Source organism: Polyodon spathula, chromosome 3 (assembly GCF_017654505.1).
Source record: "Polyodon spathula isolate WHYD16114869_AA chromosome 3, ASM1765450v1, whole genome shotgun sequence".
Lineage (NCBI taxonomy): Eukaryota > Metazoa > Chordata > Actinopteri > Acipenseriformes > Polyodontidae > Polyodon > Polyodon spathula.
The window spans coordinates 74,554,682-74,569,588 of record NC_054536.1 but is presented as its reverse complement, the minus strand read 5'-3'; the positions used below and the strand labels follow the sequence as shown (position 1 = coordinate 74,569,588).

The 14,907-nt window shown below is 36.3% G+C and overlaps 1 protein-coding gene across 1 annotated transcript in view; it reads right to left on the bottom strand.

Annotated features, from left to right (window-relative positions):
* The window catches only part of LOC121313405 (potassium voltage-gated channel subfamily B member 2-like), a 93,030-nt gene extending 79,454 nt beyond the window's left edge, over window positions 1-13,576 (bottom strand). Inside the window, exons 1-2 of the mRNA XM_041245911.1 lie at window positions 13,202-13,576; window positions 10,541-11,231 (exon numbers count right to left, since the gene is read on the bottom strand). Coding sequence (XP_041101845.1) covers window positions 10,541-11,119 — 579 coding nt within the window. The 5' untranslated portion in view covers window positions 11,120-11,231; window positions 13,202-13,576. The remainder of the gene's footprint in view (window positions 1-10,540; window positions 11,232-13,201) is intronic.
* Between the last annotated feature and the right edge of the window lie 1,331 nt (window positions 13,577-14,907).

Sequence of the window (14,907 nt, the reverse complement as noted above, 5' to 3'; positions counted from 1 at the left end):
TCCCTCCTCCGAGGACCTCTCCCTCCCCCTCACCTCCAGAGCAGGCCTCCCTCCTCCTCCTCCCTCCAGAGCAGGCCTCCCTCCTCTCCTCCACCCTCGCCTCCGAAGAGGGGCCTTCCCTCCCTCGCCTCCGAGCAGACCCTCCCCCCAGCCTGATCACGAATGTGGGGGAGCTGGTCCTCCTCTGCAGTGGATTCCTACATTCATTCATCCTTCCCTGATACAGTTGCTTCCTTCTAAAAATGCTAGCATTCTACCTGTCTGCCCGGGCCACTAAAGGTTTTCCCCTAATCGGCTTCAAGGGTTTTTTTACTCTCCACTGAGCAGCAGGTATACACATAGTCACATCCTACTAAATTACTAACCATCCTCCTGTTTGGCCCGTTTGTCCTTCTGGTTTTTTGTTTGTTATGCGCTGGCATGTGCTGCCTTTTGTTCATCTCACGGTGTGGGAGATTTCGTGATGAGCCGGGGGTCCATCCTTTGGGGGGGGGCAATTGAATCTAACTTCCCCGACCTCAGGGCTAGGCATCAGCCTCCCTTTACCTTCAGGGGGTTCTCACCATGTGAGTCAGAGCGGACCCCCGGCCACACTCTGTCCTTTCGCAGCTCCTGCGCTTATCTTGCCTCACTCAAGGCTCTCTTCCATACTCTGCCTCAATTCGGGACGTGGCTACTCCGTGATTGAGTCCCATACTAACCTCTATGCCTTGTTCTTATTTCATGTCCCAGGCAACATGAAGTCTCGGCCAATTGGGGGTCTAACGAGCGCCCCTTTACAGAAGTCTCAGATGCTGGGTACCTCCTCTCTCTCTCTATCCTTTTCATTACCCGGTCTTCCGGGACCGTCTTCCTCCCGAGGGGCGGCTCCCCAAGTCATAACCCTCGTATGTGTTTTCAGTTGCTGGGTCCTTTGCCCCTGGGTCATATCGGCATCGCCGCCCTCAGTCAGTGACCACTTTCTGTATCCTGTCTTCGGTTGCTGGGTCCTTTACCCCTGGGCTGTGTCAGCATCGCCGCCCTCAGTCAGTAACCATCTTTCTATCCGGTTTCAGTTGCTGGGTCCTTCGCCCCTGGGTTGTGTCGGCATCGCCGCTCTCAGTCAGTGACCACCTTCTATCCTAGCTTCCATGTCCAGCTTTGCTGGTCTACTACTAGAGTGGGCCTCGCCTGCTTTTCTTTCCTAGTCCGGTGCTTTCTAGCCGGCACTCTGTCCTACTTACCGCTCCCTTCTGCTTCTTCTGCCCTATGCTTACACCCTCAGCTCATGCCCCGTGAAGTATATTTAAAAAAAAAAAGTGAGAGGAAAATACTGATAACATGATGTTTACAAAAGCACAATAGAAGATCCAGTAGTGTACTACTAAAAGAGATCGCAACAGCATGTGTCATTTCCTGTAGTACACCTTAGGCAAGAAACAGCTGGTGACAGAGTTGGCAGCTCTGTCAGTACCATCTTTAGAAACTTGTGAGAAGGCTGTTAATAGGCACACAATTGCAGTCATTCTGCAGGGCTGCTGTTCATCGGTTTGAAATTTCCCTGGAGTACTTCACTTTTATTAATTGATTCCCCTTGACACCTAATGCCACCTTGGACTCTAAGACTTATTCATAGATATTTAACCATTAAAAAATCCCTTACTGTTCTCACTGCTTTACAAACCATAGGCCTAATTTACACGGGGGAGGCAGGGAAATGCCCCCCTCACACAGCAGAGGCACTAAAACTTTTATTTCTCAATAGTTTATTTGTATAATCATTAGTCAGTAAAGAAGTCACCACTAGGACTAGGACAGCAGCAATGGCAATCAACTGGGAATCAACTCAAAAGATGGGACTGGATCAAGGATCACTGGAACCAGATCATGAGAAGGTGTTGTACTACGCGTATCTGCAGCAGGCTCCACCAGGGTTGCAACCTTCCAATTGTGTTTTTACTGACATATAGACTTATTTTTTTTACTGACATCACTTTAAAAAAAAGTGAAACTATACAATACATTATAAAATAGCCTATTTTTATGTACTTACATTTCTTTAGTTTTATATGGTCATACATGGACACATTTACAGACTGGAACATTTGCTTTATTGGTCTGAAGCTGGTGCTGTTTTTAGCAGCAGTCTTGATAGTCAGAATTTGATCCGGAATGTGTGTAGCCAGTTGATTTCTTACGTCTGTTTGTACAAGGTTCATCTGAGAAAAACCTGTTCTAATTCTGCAGTACTGCATTGCAAAACCAACATATTAATGGCAAACTTGGCAAGTGTAGGAAAGCGTGGTTCTGCGCTAGGTGTAGCCAAGAGCAACATTTTGTGCCAGTTTTCATCAGCGGCCAGATCCTGTCTAAGATCTGTAAGTCAGTCACTTGGTACTGCATAAATTCCATTTCTAGGCTATCCAGCATATTTTCAAGAACAATCTGTGGCAAAAGCATTGCAAGCTGGACGATGTCTCCTGAGCTCGCTGTGCTCTGGCTACTTGGTTGAAGAACACATATCAACTTCAGCACAGTATTGTTAATTGACATTCTTCTTTTGATACTCTTCTCTGTCATCACATAAGGTGTAGGTATTTTTCATTCAAGCTGATTGGGAAAACCACAAAGCAAGACAAAAATTATACCATCCTTTATTTCGATCCAAAATCACGGAAATGTTTTGTTATTTAAGGGTTTACGGACAGTGTTAAAATGTGCCTTTTTTTTTTACTGGCTATCCAAAACACATTATTTTATGTAAACAGGAAAATAATTTAAGTTTGTAATTCCCCAGAGCTCTGTGTTATTTACTAGTGTCATCACTGAGGTTTGTGTCTACTTACAGTTTAACTTTTCATTTTAAATTGAAACAGTAAACTTCAAATGGTGCAGCAAAATTAACTTTGTGCCTTGTGTAAATAAATAGACATCAATAAAAATGAAATACTTTACCAAACACTTTTTACACAGTTATTATACCAAATTAATCATGATATATTATTGATTCTGAATTATTGCTGAAACTCTTGCATCTGTATTTGTATTTCATTAAGAAAGTAATGTTCCAAAAACTCACTCTAGGTCATTTTTTACTAAACATTTAAATAAATAAACAATTACCACAACAAACATTATCGTATTCATAGTAAAGTGGAGTTGTTAGCATGTTTAAAGTACCTGTAAACAGGAACATGTCTGTAGCTTGGTATAGTTTACATTATCATCTATGCACCGTGGTTTGAGGTTCTGCATCTTTTAAGTGGATGGAAGCTGAAAATACTTTTTCAAAACACCATTTTCTTTTACCAATACAGTTCAGGTATCATTTTAGTAGCAACATTATTTACCTTAAGTATTTAAATTGTGGGGAAACCTCATAATTTCTAGAAATATATTTTAAGGGAAACTTTCATACCTCCCAATAAATCTACATTATATCAAACTCGATCCAGGGTCTGATCTGAGAGGAGCTTCAGTGCTCATCAAAGACTGAAGTCATGGCTTTGTAATTCCATGACTCAGAAGCAACTGAATAATATAGCTATTTACCACATTTATCACTCATGACAAAACTCTGCCAAAAATGTATTGCTGCAAATGACTGCTGCAGGAATGTGTTTGGATCTTTTAATTAGACATACAAGAGATGCTAAGTTTTATTATACTTGTTTGTGACATTTTTTTTTATTTTTTATTTCAGACAGAATAATCTTTATGCATGCCTCAGCTACAGAAAGTAGGCTGGTAGTGTGGGTAATAGAAAACTATCCAGTTGAAAGACCAAAGGGTTTTATCTCCACTGCTGACAGTGTCCTGTCCTCAACGCATTTAAAAAAGGCATTTACTTTTCAGGAGCATGTCATTGGGCATAGCTGAACATTGTGTGGGTCCCGACATTCAATGTTATAGTTGGAAGTGTGGAATGTGGTTCATGAATGTTATTTGTGCTGATAAAAGACATCTGAAAAAGTTAGTTTGAATGGGAGTCTGAACATAAATGTTGACACGTTCATAAAAGGAAGCCTAATACTTATGAAAAAGGTGTTAAGTTTACAGAAACCACCAAGTCCAGACACAACAATTCCATATAATGATATATCTGGATAATGGTTATTATATATATGTTATATATATATATATTATATATATATATATATATATATATATATATATAATATTATATAGGTATTAATAAAGGTAAACAAAAACAGTCAGAACCCAGGCAGTTTTTATGAATGGTATGAATTGTAAAACAAATACTAAAATACAGTGATGTATGCTGTTTTCCACTTCTATGGTGCTATCCCATACTATCAACACAAGTCTTGCCTTTGTAAATTTGATTGAACATTCCACATAAACAGAGACGCAAATAACAGAGGCGGTGTATGTTTAGATTGAATCCACCATCTACTTCTTGATAAACAAAAGAAACAACATGATTTATGGTAATATTTGAAAATTCCCATGTTGGCTGATGGAATAATTAAAGCATTACCTAATGTATTTTTTTTCAATCACTCTCTTGATTTCTAGTAGCTGTGGTGACCCAGCAATTAGTACCACAAGAGCAGTGGAAGTCATAAAGCTGTCCAAAGGAATGCTTATTATCCACAGGAGTATACATTATCGTGTACAAATGCATTTTGGAAAGTGCATTTCAGTTTCTTAAACGTATTCTATCATGCAATACAACATAAGTTGATAATGTCTCAGTTTCTAATTGAGTATTCTTTTAAGAACAATCGCTTCCTTTATTTACAGCTAATTAATTAACATAAACTTTTGCCTCATTGGAGTGGACAATACTAGAATCAATAAAAAATGCACACAAAAGCAAGCCTTTATGGTGGCACCATGTTACATGTTACAAATGGGTACTTTCCCAACAAGGCAGATTTATTTTATGTAATGATGAATTAATAAAATAAAGCAATTGTAAGCTTTTTAAACAAACTTATATAGCAATTAATCACAGGTAGCATTTTGTGAAGATTTTTAGATTAATAAAACATAGCACTTGTTTTTCCCTAGGAAGACATTTTGAAAATGATGTCTGTGGTCTGTCAAGTGCTGCTTCTTCTTCCTTGCATTTACTCCCCATCTCTGCTCACCACAAACTGGTCATTATCATTAATCATTTGGCCAGGTTCCTGTTTTATTGGTTCTTGTAAAAGTAGAACCGGCTGTGACTTTACCTTGCATTCTTTCAATGTAATGCTTTTAAAAAGGAGATGACCACAAATATGAATAACCTAATAAGCGATCTAGTTTCGATGAGGAAATGAGAAATTATAAGATCCCTAAAACATCAATACTAATCAACTGTGATTTGATTGTGTAGACATGTCATACCACAATGAGTCAAACCAGAGAGCACTAAGGAGACAAAAACAAAGTTGTTTGAAAATATTATTATTTTTCTCCAAAGCTGTCAACCATTTTCTTCACAGAGTATAGCTGAAAGGTCAAAATCAGAAGAAGACTTACTCTCGATAATCCTTGGACCCATTTATTATAATCAACCAAATTTAAATTTTAAGTGCCAGTTTTCCCATGTTATTGTGAAACACCTTTATTTAATGACATCCATCACAAACATGTTAAAACTATTAAACAATTACCCAATTACTTTACTTTTGTGAGTGATGAAAACATTAATGCTATCATGATATTTTCACTCTATTTTTCCAATGTACAGTATATGTATATAATTTATGGTTATGAATAGTTCAGTTTCATAAAAGTTGTCAATACATTTGGGGATTTTTCATTTGTTCCAGTACCACCAGTCTTTAATCTACAGAAACTGGTAGACTAACATAGTACTGTAACTTGTTTTAGTATCCTTTAGAGGCAATAGCAGTTACTTTGGGTTCGTTGCAGTTGAGGCACATTTATACACAGCTAGGGACTATCTTCAGCTGCATGGTTAGTTTGTTGTAATTGGTATAACGTGTGTACTGGTTTAGTAGCACCCTCCATACTAACCACAGGATCATTTCCAGTTAGTACGCTCCTTTCAGTTTGTTGCAATTAACCCCTTGAGTTTGCATGTTATCAAGTTTCTTGTACTTCGTTGGGTTCCTGGCATCTCCATGGTCAATTGTGAATATACTGCATGTGGCAGCTAGAAAATGGATCACAGAAATTGTAGCCTGCTGGGGAATTTCCAAAAACACATGACTAGTAAACGACTGGATTGTTAATCCTTAGGATTTCTCTGTGCCGCTTTAAACCCAGGACGGACAGACAGACAGGCAGGCACGGCGCTGCACGCGAGGCATTTTGCCGCCTGTATCACTTCCATTGCTTTAATATGGTGTTGGACAGATCTGCGTGGTACGATACCGCTAGTCCCGCAGTGATGCTCAAATCGATTTTTTTTTTGGCTGCCACGCTGTACCATCGGTGGATTAACCAATCACAGCCATGTGGTGACAACACATGCTTAGCAGGAAAAATCATGAATGAAACTGTTTTCTACAGGAGTGTTTGATCCCTCCAATATTTCATACAAGGAGAGGCAGGTTAGTATTTTATACATCACCCCTGATCACACCTGCAGCTAATTTGATACTGTTATCACTTTTTGCCATTTTTACTAATTCTGTAATTCGCCACTATGTTTACTACATAACTGGCTGTAAAAGGATATATTTTCTAAAACTTCAGGAGTTGATGGCTCATTTCATACATCTGCATATACATGACAGAAAAACAGCTTTGATAAACAAGCCTGTGTTTTTATTTGGTAGATTATTTGGGGGGCATTACAGCTATGGCCAAAGGTTTTGCATTACACCCGATAGAATTAAGAAAGTTACATAAACATATTGAATTACATATCGCTTTGTAGTTTTCCAAAAGTTGAAAAATATGACATTTCAAAATCGAACATGAAATATTGTACTACTATAGTAGTTTCCGGTAGACGTTTGCCATAACATGTCTTTTGATTGCATGATGTTCATTTTCATGATTTATTTTTTTAATTATGTCTACATCTTAATATTCTACTAGGGGATGCAAAACATTTGGCCATATATGTAAATTATATTTCAGTACATAGACTACACTGTAAAAAAAAACAAAAACAAAAACAAAAACAAGTTGTTTTTATGGTAAAATAAAGACTGGCAGCTGGGTTGCCAGTAATATACCGTATAAAAATAGTATCATAATACTTCATGTTTTGTACTTTAGGGTAATCTTTTTTGTAAAGATTTAAAAAAACACACATTAAAAAAATATAAAAACAAACAATTAGTTTAGCAAATTAACTCTTAACAAAGACTTTATATGCATTATGAGGTGCTCTTACAGCAAGTTTCAACCAACAATAATCGCGCCTGGGCTACAGCACTGCCAGCACTGCTAGCCCACTCCAAGTTCTGACCTACCACAAGACGGTAACCACACAAAACATGAACAAAACACATAAAATGGTAAGGGAAAACAAAGGACATATAAATTTACATATAATTGTGCAAGTGCACAGCACATTTAACACACAATAACACAAATAACACTGTTAAAACACTACTGTATTTGCAATCAGCCCTGCAATGGATTCTGGGATTCCAGTTTTAACGTAATTAGAGGTAATAGCTACAATATTTAACCGTCAACGCTACCCATGTTTTTTTTTTTAAAGAAATGTCGTTTGTTAAAACAACGGAGAATATATGTTTTTACTTTATGTAAAAAACTGTTTTTTAAAACTGTTTACTAATAATTTTACCATTGAATTTACAGACATTCTTTACAGTGTACAGTGTGGTAGTGACAACTACTGTACTGTATCATTCAATTTTCGCGCAAACAGCGCATGTGTGCCTGGGTGTGGACTAGCAGTATCGTAGCCTGAAAATGTCCAGTGGTGCAGCTCTGCGCCTGTCTGTCCTGGGCTTTAGTCCCCCTCACCGACCAATTTACCTGTCAAACAAATTTTTAGAAGGTACATCTATATAATAAATACAGTATTATAAATCTGGATAGAACTGGGGACGCTTTGTATTGCTATTGCAAGGTGATCAACATATCGTTACAGTTTTGTTTTTTGTTTTTTTTAACTTTTTTGTTTGTTTTTAAAATTTAGGGTGCGTGTCTGTCGACTTGGAAAAGGAGAGAAGTGACTGAGAAAGGAAGATTTACAGAAAACAAAAAACTGTAACAGCTTCGTACTAGTGGGAGTAGACTCGTTGAGCGTAACAGCTAACTACATCAAGAGCAGCAACTTCCCAAACATTATTAAGGCAGGACTAAATGTCTACGAAAAAGACACTGTCACAATTTTTTTCAGATGGAAAATAAGGAAAGCCATATGTACAGTATTTATTCAAAGTCTTCAAGGTAATGCTGCCTTTTATTCACCCAAAAACCATTTTACTCGTCTAAATTGGAAAGTAAATTACTCAATGACCCAAAACCTTATCTGGAGCGCTGTATACATACACATAAAAATGCAAAAACACTTAATTTTTTTCTTTTTATGCAAGGACACAAAGAGGCTTCATCAAGTTAGCTGAACATTGTGTTTCTGACTCTGTTTGGGCACTACTATTGGTCTTGGTAAACCTGCTTTTAAACAGGATCATTAGGAAGTTTGACCTAGGTTACAGCCTGATATTTAGGAGCCACAGATGAAGGTAAATATACACAAGAACTGTCTCTGTAGCTAAACAGGCTCATTTATCTGGAACACTAAGCTTTCTTGTTTTTATAAAGTTTCCGAAGTTTCTTGTTTTTATAAACACCCTTGCAAAGACAGTAAAATGTATTTTTTTATTGGGTGGTTGACTCATTTATTTGTGAATTTCGTGCCCACATGGAAGGTGATGGACAGCAGCATTGTCTACAGTCTTAGCAATTACTATACAGTAATTGCTTCCTTTCATAACTGACGCAGAACCCAACCCTGACCACAATTAAAAGAGGAAGTGAATTAGTCTGATGCGCCACATAGTTCCTAAATACCCCAAAATATTTGCATGCAGTGCAAACAAAATACATATGTGATATTTTTTTTTTTTTTTTTTAAAGAAAAAAGGTAATTCTTGGAGACTGACATAACTAATCTCGTAGCCAATGAAATCTTGGTAGTTTTGAAAGAAACTGAATAGGGCAAAAATATATGACATCATAACGTTTTGCTCGAATTTGACATTTCGAAATCTAACATGACATGTCGTAATACTATTCCGGTAGACTTTTATGATGTCATTTTGTAGTTTCTTTGATTACATGATGTTAAATAAAATATCTAAATTATGTTCATATAGTTTTTTTTTTTTTGTTTTTTTTAATGATGTCTCACTCTAAAATTGTAGGTGGTGCAAAACTTTTGGCAACAGCTGTACACTGAAGAAATAAAACCTGTGGAGCTTTGCATCATCTGCAGCACTAATCGTCTAAATTGACCAACTTAAAGAAATCCATACATTGCAATACTAGTTGTTTCATAATGAAGGTACTTAGGTCATGTGTGAATCTAGCTTTTTCATTGGGAAAGTTATTTTGTAACAGGCCAACTCTACTTTACAAGCACACCTGTTAATTAGGATGGTTTCTTTAGTAAACAGCATTCCCCTTACTGCATATGAACAGTACAAGAAACTGAGGGAAGTTATGTTATCACATTTTATTATCTTTTCATTTTCGTCACCATATATATATATATATATATATATATATATATATATATATATATATATATATATTATTTCTTTCTTTAAAATCAAAGGGAAAACTAGTTTTGATAATCTCACAATGATGGCTTTACCAAAACTGCATTTCCTCAACCAGGGCTTATTCTGTGCAGCCAAGAAATAAGGCTGTCAACTTTACAAATGCTGTCAGCATTGGAGACAGTAGAATAAACTGGTTCTATAAAACAATGTGGAAGAAACAAAAGCTCTCTTGTGCTAAGAGTAGTCTTGACAGTAATTTCAGTGCAGAATTGAATGTTCTCAAACCAACAAGTTATCTAATCAATAAGCAAAAACCTTGTTTGGATAAAGGGCTGAACTACCTAATAAACAAAACCCAAAATATATTATCAATGCTTTATTAAAGCTCATTTATTAAGCACATTTTTAAAAATGTGCTTTCTTTATTTTGTTGAGCATTTTCTAGCTGTTTTATTCAGAGCTTCTAGTTCTTCAAACACAAATTCAGTACATGCCACTAGTCCTAGAAAGTGCATACAATACAAAAGAGCAGGGCTCATCTGCATTCATGGCTTTAGAGCTTTTAACCTCATCTCATCGCATCGACAGGGGACAGAACAGAATCTGTAATGGCAGCGTATCACACAACACTGCCTGTTACAACTGCAATCATTTTTTTTTTCTTTTACTTTAACAAAGGGTCAGGGTATTTGGTTATGTAACTCTATAAATGCTAATGGTACTGTACATATTTATATTATAAATAAATCTTCAAGATATGTGTTAAAACTGTTATGTACAACTGAATTACTAGCTGGGGACCTGGTCCCGGCAGGCTTCTAGTGTAGAAAGTACTATCACCTAAAAGTTTAGATTTTTCACCTTACCTTGGCAGCTACTGAAGAGCCAGGCTTCTCCAGAAGATCCCATAGCTTCTTTGTCTTATCTGGACAACAGGCGTTTTCAAACTCATCCCCTTCCCTCTCTCTCATTGAGTCTGCCTCCCTTTTCAGCTCTTCATTCATCTGCTCTTTCTTCTGGTGATACCTGGCCTGACAGCACGATTCCAGGTAGATCTCATCAATGCCCCAGTATTCAAGTTCTTGCCCGAAAGACAGGGCGCACATCTCCTCCATCATGTGTAACTTCCCCGTCCGGTAAAAGTTCAAAATGGATGTAAAAGCCCCAGGGTGCCGGTCAAAGAAATACTCGTTTTCACCCAAGTTGTAATCATCGCAGGTCTCCATTAAGGATTCGTCGGTGTTGCAGTCTCTCAGCTTTCCTAATCTGGTTCGAGGCAGTCTGTCCAAGGTCCTCCACAGGACTTCATGGTTGAGTCCTCCAACGTTGATTCTGACCCTCCGGGAGCAGGCCTTGGTCCTGATGATTTCCATGGGATCAGGTGGAAGGGAGGTTGTGGACCGGGATGTGCTTTTTGCCATCCCAGAAGCAACATTCTCGGCCATGACGTGAAGGGCAAAGGTGTGAAATTCTCCAGGAAGACAAAAAAAAAAATAGCAATTCAATGGAAACTTATTGTGTGGGATCCCCTTTAGACAAGTCCCTCCATGACTGAAACTGTAACAAAATACCAAACTTGGTTAGTGAAGGACTGTTAACATAATGTTGAAAGTGCATGCATAATGGTTCTAAAAATTGTTTAATTAAAAATGAGTTTAATTCATGATTAAGGTAAAGTTTGTATTTGTATACACTCTCAAATAGTAGGCTACATCTTTACCTTTTCATAGATGACTACATTTTATAAACAGTCAGTTGTGCACATGTGTTCACAAGAGTCATTCTACTTGCAAAAAAAAAGAAAAAGAAAAAAGGAGGAGCTTAAAATATGGCTTAATATATTTAGCTTTGTGTTTATCACACTAAATCGCACCACCTAGTATTTACCACACCAACACAATGTTATCATAGCCGAGCTAAGTGTACTTAGTACCCAGTGTAAAATATATAAATACATCATAACATATTCTGTATCGTTACAACAGTTACTCATTCTCTTCAAGCATCTGTCTTTTATAAACATTCAAGATAAATCATTTTTTAAAACACGTTTTCAAGGTTATCGTCCATGCATTATATAAGAGGGCGTCTTAGCAGATAGAAAGCCAAATCAATGACACTTTGAAGTTTTCCTGATACAGTTTTAATAAAATATTAATATAAAATGTAGAGTTCTGATTCTAGCAAGATGGATGGAGTTCTGTTTTTATATTTACAAATTACTGAACTGTATTGTAAAAGTTAAGGTAAAAAAAAAAAAAAAAAAAAAAAACAGTATCATACAACTTGAAGCGTGTGAAGTGGATATTAAACGATACCATTTAACTATTATGATATATATATCCGACAGAACCTCAAGCTACTGGCCAAAAGTTTTACATCACCTAAAATTTAAGGATTGAGACGTTTTCAAAAAACCAAGGAGTGGATATTAAATAATAATATATATATATATATATATATATATATATCTATTATATTCTATCTTATTATATATATATATATATATATATATATATATATATATATATATATATATATATATATATCATATATCATGTAATCTAATAAACCACAAAATTATATCGCAAAAGACTACCGGAATCTATAATAGTACTACAGTATTCCATGTTAGATTTCAAAATGTTACATTTTTCAGTTAGAAAACTACAAAGCAGTATGTAATTCAATATATTAACGTTATATTATTCAGCAGGTTTCATTTATGAAGCAAAATGAGTTTATTATATAGTGAAACTTTTGGCCACAGCTGTACAGAGAAGTGTTGTTGGTATTATGCAACAGATACATTGCTGTGAATTGACGCAATGATTTGAATTTATTCAAATTGGTATTTGAGATTGGTGCTATGGTTCAGCTAACAATTTATTAAAAGAAAAAAAAAAAACTAGCTGTAAAAATGATACATGCAAACCATAAAACAAACATTGACTGTTGGTTGGTAAGACAACGCTTTTCAATATTAAAGTTAACGATATATTATATATATATATATAATATAGATTATATATATATATATATATATATAGAATGATCATGATGGACAGGTGTTCACACTTTATGTGTTCATATATAACATTAAACACAAAAAAACAAACATGAACATTTCGGTTTCCACAATTACTTCAGTGTAGAAATTGTAGTTTAAAACAGTGTTATACTTCCCATATGAAAATCGAACACATTAGTTATATATGCGGTACTGGAAAACGTGCTTCATTTAAACATTGCATTCCCTTTTATCAACATCTGTATCTCCAGATTTCTAAAACGTAAAGTCAGCAACACAGTAGTACGTAGGTGGAAAAGAGCATCGCAGCTTTACACTAGTCTATATTGCCTTGATGTGTGTCAAATTCGCTATTTTTTTAAACATCTTTTAAAAATACAGCACGCATCTAGCATTTAGAAACTACTTACAGCTATTTTTTCAACATATTTTAAAAACAGAGCACGCATCTAGCATTTCGAAACTACGTACAATAGAAGCGAAGTACAGCTCTTACCTTGTACAAAGGAACTACCTTTTGCATAAAAACAATCGCTTTGATGACGAGGGAAAAGCTTCGGGATTCCCTTCTTGGTGGCTAGTAAGATCGCAAGCTTTTAGAGGAAGCCTCGCTCAGTGAATGAATATACATCCCACATTTTCTTTAAAAAAAACCCAAAAAGAACAAACAAAACACGTCACCGACTAAAAAATATGCATGAAAAGGAAAATAAATGAGTGCTCTGATTTGCCGCTTCTGCTGGAGGATCAAACCAAGAGTAATCGCCATCTGCTGCTGTGATGTGGTAAGATGGGGTGTCTGCGGATGTTGAATGTGTAATACAGTAACAGCAAGCTGAGGGGGGGATAAGCACACCAGAGACAGAGAGCAATAGAGACAGAGTAAACTGCAGAGACACAAAGCGATAGAGAGAGAAAGCTAGGGCTGAATCTCTCAGAAACTGCATCAGCCTAGAAACCTAATTGGATTTGGCTGTACATCACCAAGGACAGCAACAGATCAGCTAAGCTTCGTTCTCAATAGTGATCGTTCATAAATGCTTATGCGCGTCCACTCCATTTGCTGAAGGTTTCGCTTTATCGTATTTCTTTTCCAAATATTCATTATAAAGTATCCGGAACAGAAAATAACGTGCTTAAAAATATGCTAAATGTAATTTTAATTGGTTGCATTTATCTTCAAGGTAGCATACGGTCTGTGACATTCAACAGTCTACATACAGTAAGCTTAACAGTTACATTTTGAAAGAAAGTATAGGCCTACTTTTATACAGCATCTTGTCATTCTCTACATTTTCTATGTCTATGCATGTGTCTTAACAGAGACAAGTGAAAGAGGTAATTACTGGTGCTAGATCCACCAGGTTTAAGATCATTAAAATAAATAATAGAGATTTGCATTGAAATAAACATTTCCATTTTATGGGGTGGCAAATTTATTTCGCATTTTGAAATAATCATGTTTCATATTTAAATATTTGAAACGCATGCATTCTGCAATGTTTACTATGTACCCAAATCCAATGCCAGACACTACTCTTCACTTCATATATGCAGTAAACTCCTAAGCATTGCCACAAACCCCATTTTACAAAAACAAATGTAGCATAAGATCCAATAATACTTGTTAAATACTGAGTGACACACGATGACATGTTTAACTCATCCCTTTTGTCAATCTTTCTGGTACAGGCATTAAGGGATATTTAAATTATCACAGAAGTTACTCATTTTGCAAGGTAATTGAATTTTGAACTTTTATGAGTTTGACCCAGGATATTTAGTGTTTTTACTGACATTTAATATTCAATAAGTGGTCATTTATTAAATTAAACCACATGATATACAATGTTGAAGAGTTTTACAGTAAAACCTGTCCATTCTGACATCGCTTGATAAAAGAAAATTGTGCCGGATAACCAGATTAGACAGTGTGCTGGTCTACAGAGTTACTTAGGTAAAATAAATAACTAAATAATTAAATCTAATACTGTACCATACATAAAAAAGGTAAAATGACAAAAATATTTTAAAGCTAAAACAAACTACAACTGTATTACAACAGATTAGTGTTCTTCATTGCAAGGCCCACGGGCCAATGGCAGCCCCTGGTGGACTTTAGTGTAGCCCCTGATGTGCGGCCCCCAACAATATGTGAAAAAGGCGGTGTGGTGGCCCTCACACTGATGTCTTATCGGCGAA